This window comes from Saccostrea cucullata, unplaced genomic scaffold (genome assembly GCF_032062105.1).
Source record: "Saccostrea cucullata isolate Sc308-1 unplaced genomic scaffold, CSIRO_AGI_Scuc_v1 ctg611, whole genome shotgun sequence".
Classification (NCBI taxonomy): domain Eukaryota; kingdom Metazoa; phylum Mollusca; class Bivalvia; order Ostreida; family Ostreidae; genus Saccostrea; species Saccostrea cuccullata.
The window spans coordinates 20746-37909 of NW_026919032.1; the positions used below are offsets into that span (position 1 = coordinate 20746).

The following is a 17164-nucleotide window of genomic DNA, read 5'->3' on the forward strand; positions in this document are numbered from 1 at the left end:
AAACAGGTGGCAGGATGAATAACCCGATCTTGACATGGCTCTGTTACGCGTCAACGTCATGGCTGATTGGCAAATAACTAAAGTTACAAACAACACATAAAATGATATTACATGTATTAGCTTTATGTAAATATATATAAATGTTGAATTGGTTATATTGATAAACTTAACTATAGATTGTTTGTTGAGAAAGCATGTTCACTGAATATTAGCGATTTGAGGCATGCTCAAAGATATAATCCGTTGTTGCCATTGTCGTTACTTAAGGAACGTAAAAGCCAGACCAATATATTTAAATTGCTAAGAAAAGTTTAACGTCTATGTTGCCATACAGGGGCATACTGTTTCACAAACACATCTTTTTATATATACAAGATTCCAAGAAATGCCTATCGTCTATAAATACTGAGTCACTGAATAACAATGTGTATCCCTCAAATACATCAAATAGTACAAGAAGATCGTCAACAAGTTGTGCGTGTTTGGGGCTTTTCCTACGTGACGTCATATATTTCACGGTTAAGTAATTCTGAACACTGATTTTAATGTATACGTGTAGTAACTATGATTCTCATCTGTCCAGTTTTCATAATGTTACCCAACATTTCTTTTTCCTTTCAGTATACTTTTAATCGGAAATGATTAATCTTTGTTGTACTTGTGCTTGCTGTGACACGGAGCCTATCTTGATTTCCGAAAGACCCGCAACTTTCACTTCAAATAACCGTGCGCTTCGCAATGTAACAAACTCGTTTGATTTCAGTTCCACACAAAAGAGCATCATGCTTAATTTAAAGGTGATATATCTATAAAATAGATTTGCCTTCAGTGGTTTGCTATATATGCGTTGTAAATTCTTTTAAAATTATTGCACCCCTTCTTTATTAAGGCTTTGAAAATTTTTAAAGCCTCTTGCTCTTTCAATAAATTACCAGTATATCATTATAATAAAAATCACATAATTTAAACAGTCTTACTCACAACGTAGTAGGTAACTGTATAAGAAAATACGTTTTTCTTTGAGTATCATTTTATTGTAATATATATCCAATTCTTAGATACAGGATGGCAGTATTGCAGCATATGTCAGAAGCTTTATACTGTGGACTCTGGAGGTACTTGGGTACCATTAAAATGGTGACCATGAGAAGAAATGTAATAGATTTAAGAGATGAAATAGAAAACGAGAGAAGAAAAGACAGATACAGTCAAATGTTCAGCGGAAGTAGACGAGAGGGATTTAGAATGATGGCGTCAGACATTGATGTAATGTACTGGCCCACAGACCATAAGCTTGCTTAATTTGGATATAATTATTTGCCTTCACTGGTTTGCTATATACGTTGTCAAAATTATGCACCCCTTCTTTATTAAGCCACAAAACATACACTGATTCTGATGGAGAGTGAGCACAGTCCACTGGGATTTGTTCTTCTTCGCTTATTTACCGGTACCCAGTGACTCGACATGCTGTAGGAGACGAGATGTCTCTTCGGCTTGTATTGAAATGAAATGCAAGTTACATGTATATATATCAAGCAGTTTACATCGGGAACTCATGTGCTATGTAAATGGGAACTCATCATTTGTACCTCATGGTCCATGTGTAAGTGGAGTAGCCGGAACTTTTGAGTTTGACCAAGCATGCTGTTTTAAGTCCGACTTCTGGCCATTTCAAGCTTCTTCCTGGATAGATAGATGTACTAAACATGCATGGCCATCGGAGATCACACGTTGTAATATTGTTAAAAATGGATGTCATGTTGTTGCAATCGGGCACAAATCATCTTCCAATGAAGACACGGCCGAATGGAGGATTTCATTTTCACAAGCAGAGCATAAGCTTATATATTCCTTGAATCATTGCCAATTTCTGTGTTACGGTTTGCTTAAACTTTTTTTGAAAGAGGTGATAAACAAAAAAGCACAAGTTAAGTTACTTTGTTCATATCAAATGAAGACAATATTGTTTTGGGTTATTCAAGAAAACTGTATACCGGTTTGGAACCGGCAAAATTTCATTCAATGCTTCTGGACTTGTTTTAAAACTCTTTGTAAATTCGTTGATTGTGGTGAATGTCCCAATTTCTTTATCCCACAAAACAATATGTTTCGTGAGAAAATTTATGGCAATCCAAAATATATTCTATCTAAACAACTCAAGAAAATCCATAGCTTTGGACCCTTATGCCTTTTGTACATGTTTTAGTTCACTATGATAGGAATCAGTACGTACCTAAGGAACTAAGAGACATTTCATGGCAGATCCTTGGCATCTGTCAACAAATGACCGGACATTTTAAGGATGCTCTGTTCTCTTACACGAAAGTTTTTGAACAAATTCCACTTCACAAAATAAAGGATGCAGCAAATATTAGAATTAATAGATTCAATCAGAACAATGCCTAGTGCTTCACAAAAGAAAAAGTTCGAATTCACCAGAATTGCCGGAATTTTTATTAATTTCTTGGGTTTTGGATAAAAATTTTAATGTTTTTTTTAATTTAATAAAGGTACAAAGTATTTGCTATCGTTGGTATTTAATCTGATTTTTTTTATTTAGTATCATTCCAAACATTTCTGTTACTGTTATTCTCATTCGTCCAGTTCTTGAATCAGTTCTTCACATTTTTTAGTCAAATCTTTGTAATATTAAACTTGATCCAAATTAATAATTTTGACAAACTTGATCACAGAAGAAAACTTCTTGGTTACATAATGTGATTTTTTTTCTAAACATGTTAATAAACATATTTGTAGATTTTTTGCAGAAGTATAATAAAATTTGAATATGATTTATTGTTCATATATTAAGAAAGCCTTGTTGATGATACATGACTGTCAGTAAACTTTTATAAATAATTCAAAACTTCCTTTGTTCTTTTGATGCATCATCATCATTTTTAAATAAAATTCTAGATATTTTAAAAGTAACACTTAGGAATCAATAAGGTGTAAAATTGCTGTTTCTGTTAGAAATTAACATTTCAATATGTTAAGATTCTTCACTGGAACCGCTGAAACAATTTTAAGTACTTTTGGTTTTAATATCTATGAGGAAAGGCAAACACAATTTACGAATTTCATGGTCTCTGTATCCCATGGGCCTGGGGGATGATGCTATTTTATGTAATCTTAAAAAACTCATATTTTTACTGTTGGATATTAGAAGGCCATCATGCAAAGTGTCTGCATTATTACAATAAGCGTCAAATGCTGACTGACGTTTTTCATACTAATTGTTAGTCCATTATTTATACACTGAATTGATGACGGATTTTTCGTTGTTTCTAGATCAAGAAACGGAGCACACGGCGGGTGTGACCAGTCAGCAGGGGATGCTCACTCCTCCATGGCACCTGATCCCGCCTCTGATGTTTCGGTCTTTGTTTGCTCTGCTCCTATTTTGTACTGTTTTATGGACTTTGATATTGAATACTGTTCGTTATCTCCATATCCTTCTTTGATACATATTTTTTATTAGGTGCTCTATTCTCTGTTGAATTGAAATGAACAAAATGTTTACTACATCTCACATAATTTTAATATATTCATATAATTTATCTTCAAGTTTCTACATTTTCAACACATTATCAACAGTTGAATTCTCCTAATGTACTTAGATTCTTTACTGATGTTTACTGAAAGTTTTAATTGATGTTTACTGGGACTCTTTACTGATGATGTTGATAAACTCTGTTATAGTTCTGGTTGGACGCCCTGAAAACAAATATAGTCATTTAAATATTGTGCATATATAAAAAATATGTTCCATCCCCAATCTACACACACACATGTACATGTATATATGCTTTCTACTGAAATAAATATGAGTATAAAAATAAATGTTCAAAATCATATATTATCATGCAATTATTTGTTGTAAGGGATGTCTGTGTGCTCTTTCCTGTTTTATTGCAGAAAATATATGTCATATGCAACGCTCTTCATATTTAATTTTTTTGTTCAGAGATAACTTCTATCTATGAATAATGTCCATACCTGACATGCCCTTTCCTAAGTATGATACAGCTCCTTCATTAGACATGACTCCTGCAATATCTAAATGTAGCCAGTTCTTGTTGGTCACAAATTCCTTAAATAAAATGTAAAATTTTATTGCTTCATTGTTTATAAATCATATGCATTTAAAATAGGACAAAAGTACAAATGTTGTTTCTTTTTTTTCTGATTTCAAAACATAGAATTAAGTGGATGAATATATATATATTGATGAAATCATAGCAGACTGATGCACTTATAGCAAACTTTTTAACCTATCTGTTTTTCAGTTGGTTAGTATAACCTTACTAACCTTGAGAAAAGCCGCTGCAGTGCAGGCTCCAGCTGACCTTCCCCCTCCAATGTTATTGAGGTCAGCTAGCTGACATTTTGTTATTTTCTTGGTATAGTGATTAAATAATGGCATTCTCCATACTCTGTCACCTGTTCTTATACTGGCCTGTATTAGAGTTAAAAATACATGGGGATCAACATTTACTCGTACTTGTACATGTATGTATATCATTATGGATGTGAAGAAATTACACCAAATATTTCACTACATTGTATGTCAAACTGTGCATGTTCACTTGTAAGTGAAAACTAAGAATTTTATACACTTATCCACTGACTGTGAGAGGGATAATTCTTATATCAAATCCATGACAGTGAATTCCTGTCAAGGGTTGGATAAGAGAGCTGTTCCACTCACAACCAGTGGATAAGGGGTTTATTATTCTGATTTATAATATCTAACGATTAGATAGCATAAAATATAGTTTAGCTTTGTAGAACTCTTGAGTGATGGAGAGGTTATGAACCAATCTGACATTACTGGAATTTCCAAGCATCTGAATATTTCCCACTTTACCTTTACACAATTCTACTAGTACTGATCTTAGTTTTAAAATTGAATTAATTTTATTAATCACCATCTTACCTGTTGAAGTTTGTCCCACATGGTTGCTGAGTTTGTAAACACACCAGCAGCCCCTGCTCCAAGGGCTACATCTATAGCACCTGTAAACATAGAAATATATATACAACACGTACATGTATTTCATACTTTATATACAGTCAAACTTCATTATCTCACACCTGTTGTGACTGACGAAAAACTTCGAGATATCCAAGGATTTGAGATATCGAAGGTTAAATGCTTAAAGAATATGTGGTTAGGATTTCCAGATCACTTCGACATATCCGTGGCATTCAAGATATCAGAGTTCGATATAACAAAGTTCAACTGTATTTTTTTCCTGTTTTCCCAAAAAATCCACAGTGGACTTTTTATTCTTCATAGCAAGAGAATGATATAAATGATACCATTTATGCTAAACGAGCTAAATACATAGTTTTAAAGCCATTTTTAATTATCAACAATATGAAATACAGTAAGAATCTTAAGAATCCAACGTCAACTGTTTATGGTTTTTATAAACTGTAATATATAAGTGGCTACATATAGGTGAACATATTGAAAATCTAAATATTTCACTGGAAACTTTTAATACCGTATAATCCCTATTAACCGCCCCATGCACTTAGAAAATTGCAAAAAGGGAGCGGTTATTTTGGTATTCTCTTTATGATATTTAATGTCATGTTTTAACCTCAAAAAATTGTTTGAAAACTAGAGCACAAAGAATAAAAATGTATTAACTGTGACAACACCTTTCAAAATTCACTGATTTTTTACCCTTTGACCTTGAAGTTTGACCTGCTTTTCAAAAACATTAACAATTATACTCATACCTTTTGAATGAGAAGAGATAGGGCTTTTATTTTATCCCTGTGTATTACCTAAGACAACTCTTTTCTAAATACACTGACTTTTGACAACTTGACCTTGAGGCTTGATCATAACTTTTTAATGAGAAGGTATAAGGCTTTCATATTACCTAAACATCACATGTACGTAACCTGTAATAAAATCATTTCAAATACTAGTATATCATGAACTTTGACCATGAAGTTTATGTGTTTCCAAGAGAGAGAGAGAGAGAGAGAGAGAGATAGAGAGAGAGAGTAAAGACAGGCAATACCAGTCTAAAAACTGACCATAACTTTTTACACATGTATATTAGCTGTGACAAGGCCTATCTAAAAAAAGGTATGGCTTAAATCATGCAGAGTGTGTTATGGCCTTGAATCAAGGTCATTTAGGATAAGATATTTTGGCTGGATGCATTGTTTGAAAAAACATGTGTGAATTTTTCAATACGGTAGCACACAAATGGTATATGCTCATCACCAGCGTGTGTCATGGTGTGACCCAAGGTCATTTTGACAAGGTCAAGGTTGCAAACATTCCTTTACTATCCTTTTTTTTAATAGTAAAACATAATAAGATGATATCTACCCTTAAAAGATTGCTTTAACATTAGAACGTGGCATGACCTTGACTCAAGGTTATTTCTCTCTGTCCGCAGCTCCGACGGAAGACCTACTCGTTGCTTTGCAACGAGCTCGGCTCTAGTTTTGGATACGATTCTAGTTGATTTTAACCACTTACAAGGGGCCCTTATTTCCTGACAATTGAAAAAGACATAAGGGGGTGCTTATAGGGGCAGGGGCAGTTAATAGGGATTATACAGTATTTACAGAGAGACTTAAGTCATAAAATGTCTTTCTTTGTATTGTTACAAATTGTATATTGGTTGCAATTAGTTAATCAGACAAGGTAAATAACAAGACTATGTGACAAGAAATACTGTATGTATACCTGTTAATGTTGCCATGTCTAAGATCAAGGAAGGATTGAACTGTTGACTGTAACATAATGCATCAGCCAAGATTAGTCTCCCCTCAGCATCTGTGTTGTCTACCTACAAATTTAACTAAAAAATAATTGTTTTACATCTCTTGAAAAGTGCATGAACATACAGTTTGTATTTTGAGTGTCTATTTATTTGTGAGTGAGAGAGAGAGAGTGAAATAGATGGGGTGCAAGAGAGGAGGGAAGGAGGGAAACAGATTAATTTGGAAAACCTTTTAGAACAGACCTGTATAGTTTTTCCATTCATGGCTGTGACAACATCACCAGGCTTGGTGGCTGATCCACTGGGCATATTCTCACAGAGAGGGATGAATGCTACAGAAAAAAATCTAAGTCAATATTGAAGGAGAAATTAAACCATGTATTGATTAATCTACAATTATTTACTTATAAATACATGTACTAAGATCACTGAACTTACTTATGTGTGCAATTTTCAACTTTATCATTTAAATGGGTACAATTGAAATTGATCCCATTTTGTATACAGTTGACTGTTTATACCTTTAACATGAACAGGGAGCTCTAATCTACTGATGCTGTGGAGGGTACCAGCCACACAAGCTGCCCCGCCCATGTCTCCCCTCATAGCGTCCATACCCTGGGAGGGCTTTATAGAGATCCCACCACTGGAAAACAAAATGGAAATGGTTATATATAATAAAAGACTGTTATAAAGCACTCCTACCAGATAAACATGGTCATTATTTTTTCAAGACCACATTAGGTAAAGAAATAGTTATTTTATTAATATACCTATTGTTAAAAGTAAATCAAAGTACTGAAAGTACTGGAAAGCACTAAGCATGGGTTGAATTTGAAATTCATCAGAATTTAAATTCCTTATTGCATTGGAATAAGACTAAAGTACATGTAAAATTTTGACGGGGCAGCTGTAAAGGGGGGGGGGCAAACTCAGTTGTTTAATTGAAATAAACCCAGCTCTTGATTGCATTGACTGTTACATTAAATAACATCGAATGTATTTTTATATTATTAGGTATTATTAGGATTATGAATAAAAGATTTTTAAAATGGTTTAATATTTTGTTTGAACTGTTTTAGTTATTTTAATTTTTCTCCTCTTCATAGATATTTATAAAGTTATATTTTTTATATAAACGGTTTTACAAAAAAAAAAATTCTAGCATGTGAACTAGTAATATATACACATAATCAATAAAAGTTACTGGGTATACAAATAATGAATAAAAATTGAACTTTTAAATTTTGTAATGAATATGGTACAGTAGAATAACAAAACAATATTTTTTTTAATATTTCACATTTATTGTGAGACCAATCCCTCGTCGTGCAGCATTTTGCTATCAACATGTAACAAAAGACTTTACTTCTTTTTTCATTACATTGCTATAATATCAATTTTGGGTATAAGGATATTGCATTTGTCTTTTTGTCATTTTGATGAAAAACCATTCTTATCCTTCATCTCTGACTCTCACGCACATGAATTATAATTTATTTATTTGTACCGAAAATTAAAAACGTTTGACCATTCTTTTTCTCGTGTAATATTTGAAGCTGATTTGTAAATATTTGTTTGTAAAATAAAAATGTTAATTTAAATACTCTTCTACATAGAAATAAAAATAAATATCATATTAAAATTCGTGAGTATTTTCCATAGACTCATTTTGGCGGAAATACTTTAAAATGCTTCTTTTTTTTCACTTTCATCATGATCATGTAAAACATGCTGACAAGAATGAAATAGCCACAACACCCAGCCACAACACCCAAGTGTTCAGTCTAAAGGAATTTTTTGCATCGAAATATTTTGTTACAAATAAATACTACAAATTAATTAAGTATAGACTATCTATATAAATGCGTTCAAGTTTAAAATTTGTGCTACTAATGGATAATGAGATGCTGTGAAATCATTATCAGCCCATTGCATGATGCAAGTGTGATAATAACAAGGCTCGTTTGTATTTACATTGTTTGAAATAAAGGCCCAGAAGATGGCGTGAAAAATTAGGAAATAAATATACAAAATGAAGATTCAAACTATATACTGAACCTAGTTAAATATTTTTTAATGGAATTGTACATGTACTACTAATATATTCCAATTTGATTTTTAAATTCTCATTGAAATTTTAATGAGACTTTTAAATACTTGTGCGTATTAAATCTTTTTAAGGTACTTGTATTAACTTTTTCGAATTACTGTATACTGCAGAAATAAGATTTGTGACATAATTGGTGTTTGCCAGTACTTATTAATATGCACCATATTGTTCAGAGATAAGACCTGCCATTATATATCCACAAACACAAAATTTCCGTAAACACGAAAGTTAATATCGACTCTACTAATTAACAACTATTACGATAACTCCTACACTAAAAGTAGCCGACAGAGGGTCGGGGATTTCCAGTTGTATATTTTTAGACCTTGGTAAGTGTTACATAACTTGCTCAGTGTATAAATTTTGTAAGCTTAGCGCTGTATCACTCCTCGAAATTGAGTTCGTCATTTTAAAATCAAACATAATATACAACATTTATTTTAAACAATAATAGACATGGGTTACCCCATATCCAAAGATATTCGACTTTTAGATTTAACATGTTTAACAGTGTTTAATGATTTTTTTTTTTTTTTTTAAACTGCACTGTCTTGTTATGGAACTGGTGTAAATTTTGTGAGTCCATAGCATTACGGTCGCCAAGTCTTCTAACAAACAGTATTCAGACCTGTGTCCGCAAGATCAGTTTGCCTTGGTCTATACACACGTGCGATGGAAAACTTTGTCAAACGCACCAAGCGAGCTCTGAGAAACACGTTTTGTTTTGCCGAGAAGTTACCATGACAGACAAAACTTTTTTAAAATTAGATCTTTGAAAAAAAATATGTTTTTGCCGAGACCGACCCTAAATATTTTTTAATGATGTGCAAGATTTCACCCAGGGAATTATAGCCTCCAACTTTGACACACAAAACTTTTTTAAAATTAGATTTCTTTTGTCATATGTTACTTCTATACATGTTTTGATACAAAAAGAAATTTTTCAAAAAAAAAAAAAATTGCCTACCTACCCACCCTATATTTTTTCGGCCTGAAAGCGGAAACAAACATATTTTTTTTCTAGGCCTTATCAAAAATTATACAATCCCGGTTTTCAGTTTAGAAATCTCCAACCTGGTTTGGGTTTTCCTATACATTTTATAATTACGCTCCCTACAGTTTACACAGTCTACACACGAGCAGAATCCGACCAGCAATTGAAAATTTTGGCATTTAATAAAACACATGTACACAGAGTGATTATCTTTTTCTGTAAGAGTAAATTGTATCATAATTGACGGACAATAAACATGAACTTAATAAATTGTTGATATAGTATTATCAATTCATAGGTGAAAAGAATTATCAATCGAAGAATGACCCATATATTCTCTGTTATCAATCATGTTAAAAAACATAGGCAAGGTAGCGGGTGTTGATAAAAGATAAACATGATCAATAGGGGGCGCTGATAAAAAGACCATGGAAATTTTCTATGCGTACCTAAGGCACACTTTGCACATGCGCTTAGCGCATGCGCTTAGTGCTTAAAAATGGCATTATAAACAATGATGACTACATGTATTAAGATTGCATGACTACAATAAAGGTCTGTGACAGTGTCAACACTTTAAATCATTGACTGAGGATTGACAAAATTAGAGGATTGTTAACAGCATCATACTGTTTATTCTCAAGATAGACTTACCTATCAAAGGTGACACCTTTCCCCACCAGGGCTATAGGGGTTTCTGATTGTTTCCCTTTATACTCAATCTCTAAGAAGACAGGAGGCTCCACAGATCCCCTCGCTACTGATAAAAAGGACCCCATCTTCATTGACTCTGCCCAGGCTTTGTCTCTTAAAAAAAAAAATCAATACCATGGGTATGAATAAAAATTGTTTAAAATATATATATATCCCCATATAAAAAAGGGAAATATTAAATAAATTATCAATAAAAATTTACGCAAGATTAATCAAAAGAATTTTTTTTCAGTCATAAACTTCAGTGAAGCTGTTGGCATTGATAAAAAAAACAAAATGAAATTATAAAGCTAGCTGCACACATATGCACACAGTTTAAAACAAAATAGATGTCAAAGACTTCTTTTTTTTTTTTTTTGGCTTTTACAGCATTGAAAAATCAAAATTTTTAGGATTTCTTGCTGAATACCTGACAATAACTTCACATTTAGAGGACAACTGTTCTTTGACAATGTCTGCAAATTTTGTTGGAGTTAGAAGGTTGGCTGGCATTTCCATCAGGCGTCTGGAGAGATTTTGGCCATCAGCTAAAATGATTCCCTTCTTCCATCCCTTTTCAATGTTGCCTCTGATATTTCAAAATACATTTTAATTATAAGGAGTTTAGTTATACATGTACATAAATACATGTAATTCTTCATGAATTTCACATAATTTATGCACATGTAACAAAAACTATATATTATGAAAAATGAAAATTCAATCATTTACAAAATAAATTCATTCCAAAAATACTTCAAAAATTGTCATTTACCGATATCTAATACAGCCTATGAATGGCAAATTTAAATGAGACTATTTTAATAGTTTCCCCTTACTTGTCTTGGCTGAATCGTGAGGCACATGAAACTGTCACTGTTGGTTTCCTATTTTTTACTGCCTTCAGTTCATCGTAAGAGAATAAAGCTAGGTGACACCCCTCTGCAGAGGCTATTGATAAATAATAAAATTGTATTAATTATTATATGAAAGTTTCATAAAAAAATTATTTCTGTTCTGTTTCATTTTATATAAATTTTTAGAGTACTTTTCTTTTCAATATGTTATTACACATTTATATTATTCAATCCTGTGTCATAAGAATTTTTTTCATTTTACAGAGTTCTTGAAATCTTTCGGTCCTGTCGGCAAAACCGATAGAAACAACCAAGGACCGATTACTTTCCGTTCTGTGTCAGTCCAAATGACCGAACGGTGTTGACAGAGAACTTGCGAAAATCCGACTAAATTTCGTACAAATTCCCTATAATCGATCGATCGTTATCTTTCAAACTCTTTTTCTGCATGTTGTAATGGCTTCTTGATTAATACAGGTGCAAATTTAGAGACAATGTTCTATCGTTAAAATGATAAATGTCCTACGGACCCGGTTTAATAATAGAATTTGTTCCGTATATTCACTATGTCGCAAAATAAACACGGGCAATGACTCGAACTCAGTATATTTACTACAAATATTCCAGAGAGTTCCGAATGCAAACATGGCGTGTAAATTTTAAGCGAAAAAAACGTAAAGAAAATTAGTTGAATTATCGTCTTTATTTGGATCATAATTAAGGTTGAAAGACATACATGACCTAAAAAATAGGTTTGTTGTAATTAATTTTGAAGCTGTTTCCAGTACATATCCTTTTCTATACTTCAAATTCGTTTCGGAGCAATTCTGTAACTATTTGCTACATTGCGAGTATAACTGTTATGAGGACTTGTTCCGAGACACAGATTATTCTAACTTGCGCCAAACTATTGGTTAACTGTTAAAACAAGTTTCTTGACGGCGCTAGGGTAAGAAGTGTGCAGTGTTCATATAGACGCCGTGTTTATTGATAATAAAATTTAAATACAATTTTTTTTTCATGTTTTTATTGAATTTATTTTGGACTGATAGAAATCTGTCTGGACTGACAAACTTCACATGGCAGTTGGTCCAAATGACTGACAGCGAAAAAAAGATTTCAAGAACTCTGATTTTATAAAAAAAAAAATGTTTTACATATATATTAGTAAAATACTTGGTCAACCTTGAACTTTCAGTTGGGTGTAGTATTATTGACATTTAATACCTGATTAGCTCCTGAAATTTACACAGCCTTTAATTCATTCATGGTTGAAATAATTCCAACAAATATTAGGGAGTGTAGAAATGATCCAATGATAGTGTTTTGTATGGCAAAGAGGTGGGGCTTAAGTCATCTCATTGTTGTCAAAATCAATTTAAAATTATTGATGATATCAATTTCTTAATCAATGAGAATCTATCTGCCATTTGAGAGATGCTAATTATGTAGTGTTGAGAAAGTCAAACCCTCTTAAAAGTCCAAGGTTATCTGAGAATTGGACTAAGATATCCATGAAACTTAAATTGTTGTTTATCTTAAAATACATGTATATTAAAATTTACTAAATCAGTGATTCTGTTAAACTTCAGCAAGAAAATACTCTATTGCCATTATGTACATGTACATGTTTATCTACAGTGTATTTTTCAAAGCAAGTATACTTAACCTTCAGTATCCCCACAAGGATCCACTTCTATCTCGTTCTCACCCAGTTCTCTCAACTCAAGGACTGCCTCTACAAGACAGGATCTCAATCAACATACCAGAGGGATATATGCTATATATCTCTTGATTAGGAACATTTGCAGTATATTTGCTGTACTTTATAATTTACACAGACTGATGAACAATAATTAAATTTAAAAACAATACATGTTTATGATATATCCATTCTTTAAATTTTAAACATATTCAATTCAAAATTCATTTGTGTCTCTTCTAATATAAAAATGTGTAACTTTGCAATCAATACATACTTATTTTGACCAAAATAGTTATAAACAATTTAAATAAACAATAAAAATGAAAATTCTGGGAAATAAATATATTCAATAAACACATCCTAGCCGTCTCTAACAAATATTTAAGATGTGTCTTCATGAATATTTATTAAAAATAATTATTGTGTCTGTCTTCTCTTACTTGCCACAGCTGCTCGTATAGATTCTCTCCCTTTGTCTACTGTTTCCAGTTCATCATAGCCTTCTTCCTTTTTCCCAATACATGTGACCGTCACTGAAGAAAACTCTGAATCCAATCCATGCAATGTTCTAGTTTTTCCTCCTTTCAGAGGCTTTTTTACCCTGTTATATCAATAAAGAAATTCTCTGGCACTGAGGATATAATAGTGAAATTAATATGTGGATATTACAGATGTACATTATGCAACTTTTGAAAATCTTTGATATTAACACATCAGTTATCTGGTTAAAAAATTGGTATTCTGTACAAAAAAATGTATTCAGGTGTAACTCATGCTCAAGAGATATCGATATTACTCACTGAGTATACTCACCTGAGCAAAAGCTCTGCAATTTTTCCATCAACCTTTTCATTGAATTTTTTAGCTGTACCAGTAAAGTCAATGGAGTCACTTGAATCATTCTCATACACACCCAGGACCAAAGCTTTGTTCTAAAATGAGATATATTGTTTGATATTATCACCTATAATAATGTCAACAAGAGAAATTATGTTTTGTAGCAATTTACACTAAATTATTGAAAATAAATCTGTCATGCTCTAAATTTTAACCATGGGAGATATCACAATTAAAGATGTCTTAATGAGAACTCTCTTTGTTGAAAAGTTGTCTCTCTAACATGTCTAACATAGAAATACTTAGATTAATCTAACTCAGTAACTGTGTCTCAGGACAAGCCCTCACTGTAAGCCATTTGTCATTTTAACACTAGAGCATTCATTCTATCTAAAATAGAAATAGATACTATATCTAAAGAATTCTAAAATTGAAAAGAGGACACATTACTACATTTAGCTGGCTGAGCGTACAATTTTCATTTTGTTTGTCCAAATTTTCTTAATTTTTTTCACCATATCACAAGAGTATCAGATTACAGGTTTAAGACTGATACTAAAGACATAGCTTATTTTTCATTTAATTTAGCCTGATGTTATTTTTCCAGGACATGTCAAGGGCGATTTTTTTTAATCGATATCCAAAGTCAAATAAATACTTGAAAACTGAAAGAAATATGAAACATTTTTACCAGATTCATCGAGGAAGAAAAGCTCCTTCTTAATAATGAACGTGCAATGCATTTGTGTCGAGCAGTTGCATTTATTTTGTCCACTCCTCTAACTACAGACGCCGCCATTCTTCCAAAGATAAAGTGAAAGTGAAAGTAGAAATCTTATTCTTAATTTTTATAAATTAAAAATACGAAAATGTGTATCCTAGATTATTTTTTATGAAGACTTTTATTTGATATGTAATTCAGATCCTTTCAAAGCTCAGACTTGGATACTCTACATTTTTATTTTGATACAGATACTTTAATTCAAAGTATTTACTATTTTCGTTTTGTAAATTTTAAATCCCATCCTTAACAGTCTCCAACGTAAACCAACAAGAGCATCGAACAGTTCGCATTTTGACCATCAAATCAATACTAATAGTTATACAGGTGTTGATACAAGCAGTAGGTAGCACAAAATGCCAGAATCGATTATAATTATTTGAGGCTTATGGTTTCTTATGGCGGCAACGGATTCCAGGGAATCCAGTGTTTCGGTAACTTGTCCAACATGTGATCATTCTGTCCCCCAAAATAGAGGGAGTAAGAGAATTATTTGTCCAAAATGTGGGAATTTTTATGATCGTGACTCGGCAGTAGATGAACTAAGACAGATCAGAAGGGTGAACAGGGAGAAACATTCACCGAATGGAATAAAGGACAAAGATGAGGTGATTTTTTTCTCTCTTAAGACGTGTTATAGAAGTAGGCCCTATTTCATGTATTTTTCTTTTCATCAGACCGTCACTGTATTTCAGTCGATAGAGCGCTTGCTCCATGTTTAGAAGGTTTTGAGTTCAAATACGAGTTGTTACTTATCTATGTCAATAAAAAGAATGGTAGATATTACTATTCCTTTGACAATTATTTGTCAAAGTGAAATTTTTATGTTGCGAGTCTTTCAATTGAGACCTTAGAAAAGGAGCCAGTGTCATGGCAGGTGTTACTTATAGGACCCTCACTGTTCTGAGTGCCCCCAGGCAATTTGAAGCCCTTCACTGATATTTTAATAGTAACTGTTTACAAATGATCTGTATACCTGTATATGAGTGAAAAATCTTCGAGTGGGATATAAAACACGATCATATATTCAATCATCACTGCATAAAGTGATATTATTCATAGACCAGGGAAAAAGTATCTGTTCTGTAATAAGTAAATTTAGAGACACTCACTGGATTTTTCCATGGGAAATAAATGTCTTTTTTTGCATGTTACATCTACTGCATGTTCTAACCGTTTTGGTCAACACTGATTTTGAAACTCTGAAATGATCATGTGAGTCTACTAGTTTCAATTGTCCTAATACTGGCGGGGAGACTTCTGTGTAAAGTACCGGTAATGTACAAATGCAGTTGTAGTTCCTACATGTATTGATTGATATATTTTATATCTCATACGTGTTTGGGATACAGCCCATTAGATAAACTTATGCTTTATCCACGGCTAGATGCTTTATCAATAGCACTTCCGGTTTTGACACGATCCTTCGCTTCAAGATTTTATTTTATTGAAACTTTTATTTGTGAAAATTATTGCCCTAGTAATGATATGGAGCGATAACATTGTTAAAAGCAAGAAAAAGGCTCGTATATGTCAAAGAAGTGTCTTATTTTATCAAGGAACATGTATTGGCTACTTGAAGACAGATGTTACCCCCCCCCCCCTCCTTTAAATCGTTTTCGGAGAAAGTAAAGCCTAGCAGTTAAGTTGTTGTTATAAGATTCCTTTAACATCTTCAATAATGCTTTCTTATATTATACTACGTATGCCTACCTAGAAATGTAGGTGTAACTTACCATGGATCAACAATGAATCTTTTTTTTTTTTTTAATGCTTTATTTTTGCAAATTTTCATACATACAAAAGAACAAAATACACTCACAAACACACCTTCACACACCACACACACTCTGTGCACCTTTTCCAAAATACCAGCTTTTCATAATTACATCTAAAGTGATAATTGAATTTTTTTTATTTATGACAAATCAAATCAAACATTGCCCATTTACTATAAATGTATAGTAATCAACAATGAATCTAGAAGTAGGCCCCTAGCCTTGCCTAACACTGCACTGCCATCGTCCAAACAGAGTTCATTTTCATGATCCCATGGTCCTTACAACTTTTAGTCGAAGTTCGTTTGATGTAAAGCTCCAGCAATTGTCACATAATGTTTTCAAAGATGCAGATAGCAAAAATTCTAAATTTTGAACATGATCTACTCTCTTTCGAGGCAATTATCAACATCAACGGTGCTATGTCATCAAGTTATACGTCATCAATTTGAATTAGCAATCATTCAAGTAGTTTTGCAGAGGAAGTCAGAAAGTTTTGTTAAAAGGAAATTAAGTCGTCTGAGATAAATAGAACATCTATAATTGTTTGATTTGATATTGGCTTTATCCAACTCATTGAAATGGTGTATATTCGGCAAGCCTCACAAATATATACACCATTTCAACTCTTTGGATAAAGCC

The 17164-nt window shown here is 32.5% G+C and overlaps 2 protein-coding genes across 3 annotated transcripts in view; one reads left to right on the plus strand and one right to left on the minus strand.

Annotated features, from left to right (window-relative positions):
- Window positions 1–3521: 3521 nt before the first annotated feature.
- Window positions 3522–14802, minus strand: LOC134277922 (cytosol aminopeptidase-like). The gene is made up of 14 exons (XM_062760225.1): window positions 14655–14802; window positions 13940–14058; window positions 13567–13727; window positions 13091–13159; window positions 11404–11515; window positions 10995–11153; window positions 10526–10678; window positions 7286–7410; window positions 7008–7096; window positions 6728–6830; window positions 4943–5022; window positions 4316–4462; window positions 4003–4096; window positions 3522–3720 (listed from the first exon to the last, which is right to left on the minus strand). The coding sequence occupies exons 1-14, from the start codon at window positions 14760–14762 to the stop codon at window positions 3662–3664; spliced, it is 1578 nt and encodes a 525-aa protein (XP_062616209.1). The 5' UTR covers window positions 14763–14802; the 3' UTR covers window positions 3522–3661.
- Window positions 14803–14888: 86 nt separating this feature from the next.
- The window catches only part of LOC134277907 (probable E3 ubiquitin-protein ligase HECTD2), a 38172-nt gene continuing 35896 nt past the window's right edge, over window positions 14889–17164 (plus strand). Inside the window, exon 1 of one of the 2 annotated variants that reach the window (XM_062760206.1) lies at window positions 14889–15352. In XM_062760206.1, the coding sequence (XP_062616190.1) occupies window positions 15143–15352 (210 nt within the window). In that variant the 5' untranslated portion in view covers window positions 14889–15142. The remainder of the gene's footprint in view (window positions 15353–17164) is intronic. The other variant, XM_062760214.1, reaches the window with a different exon arrangement.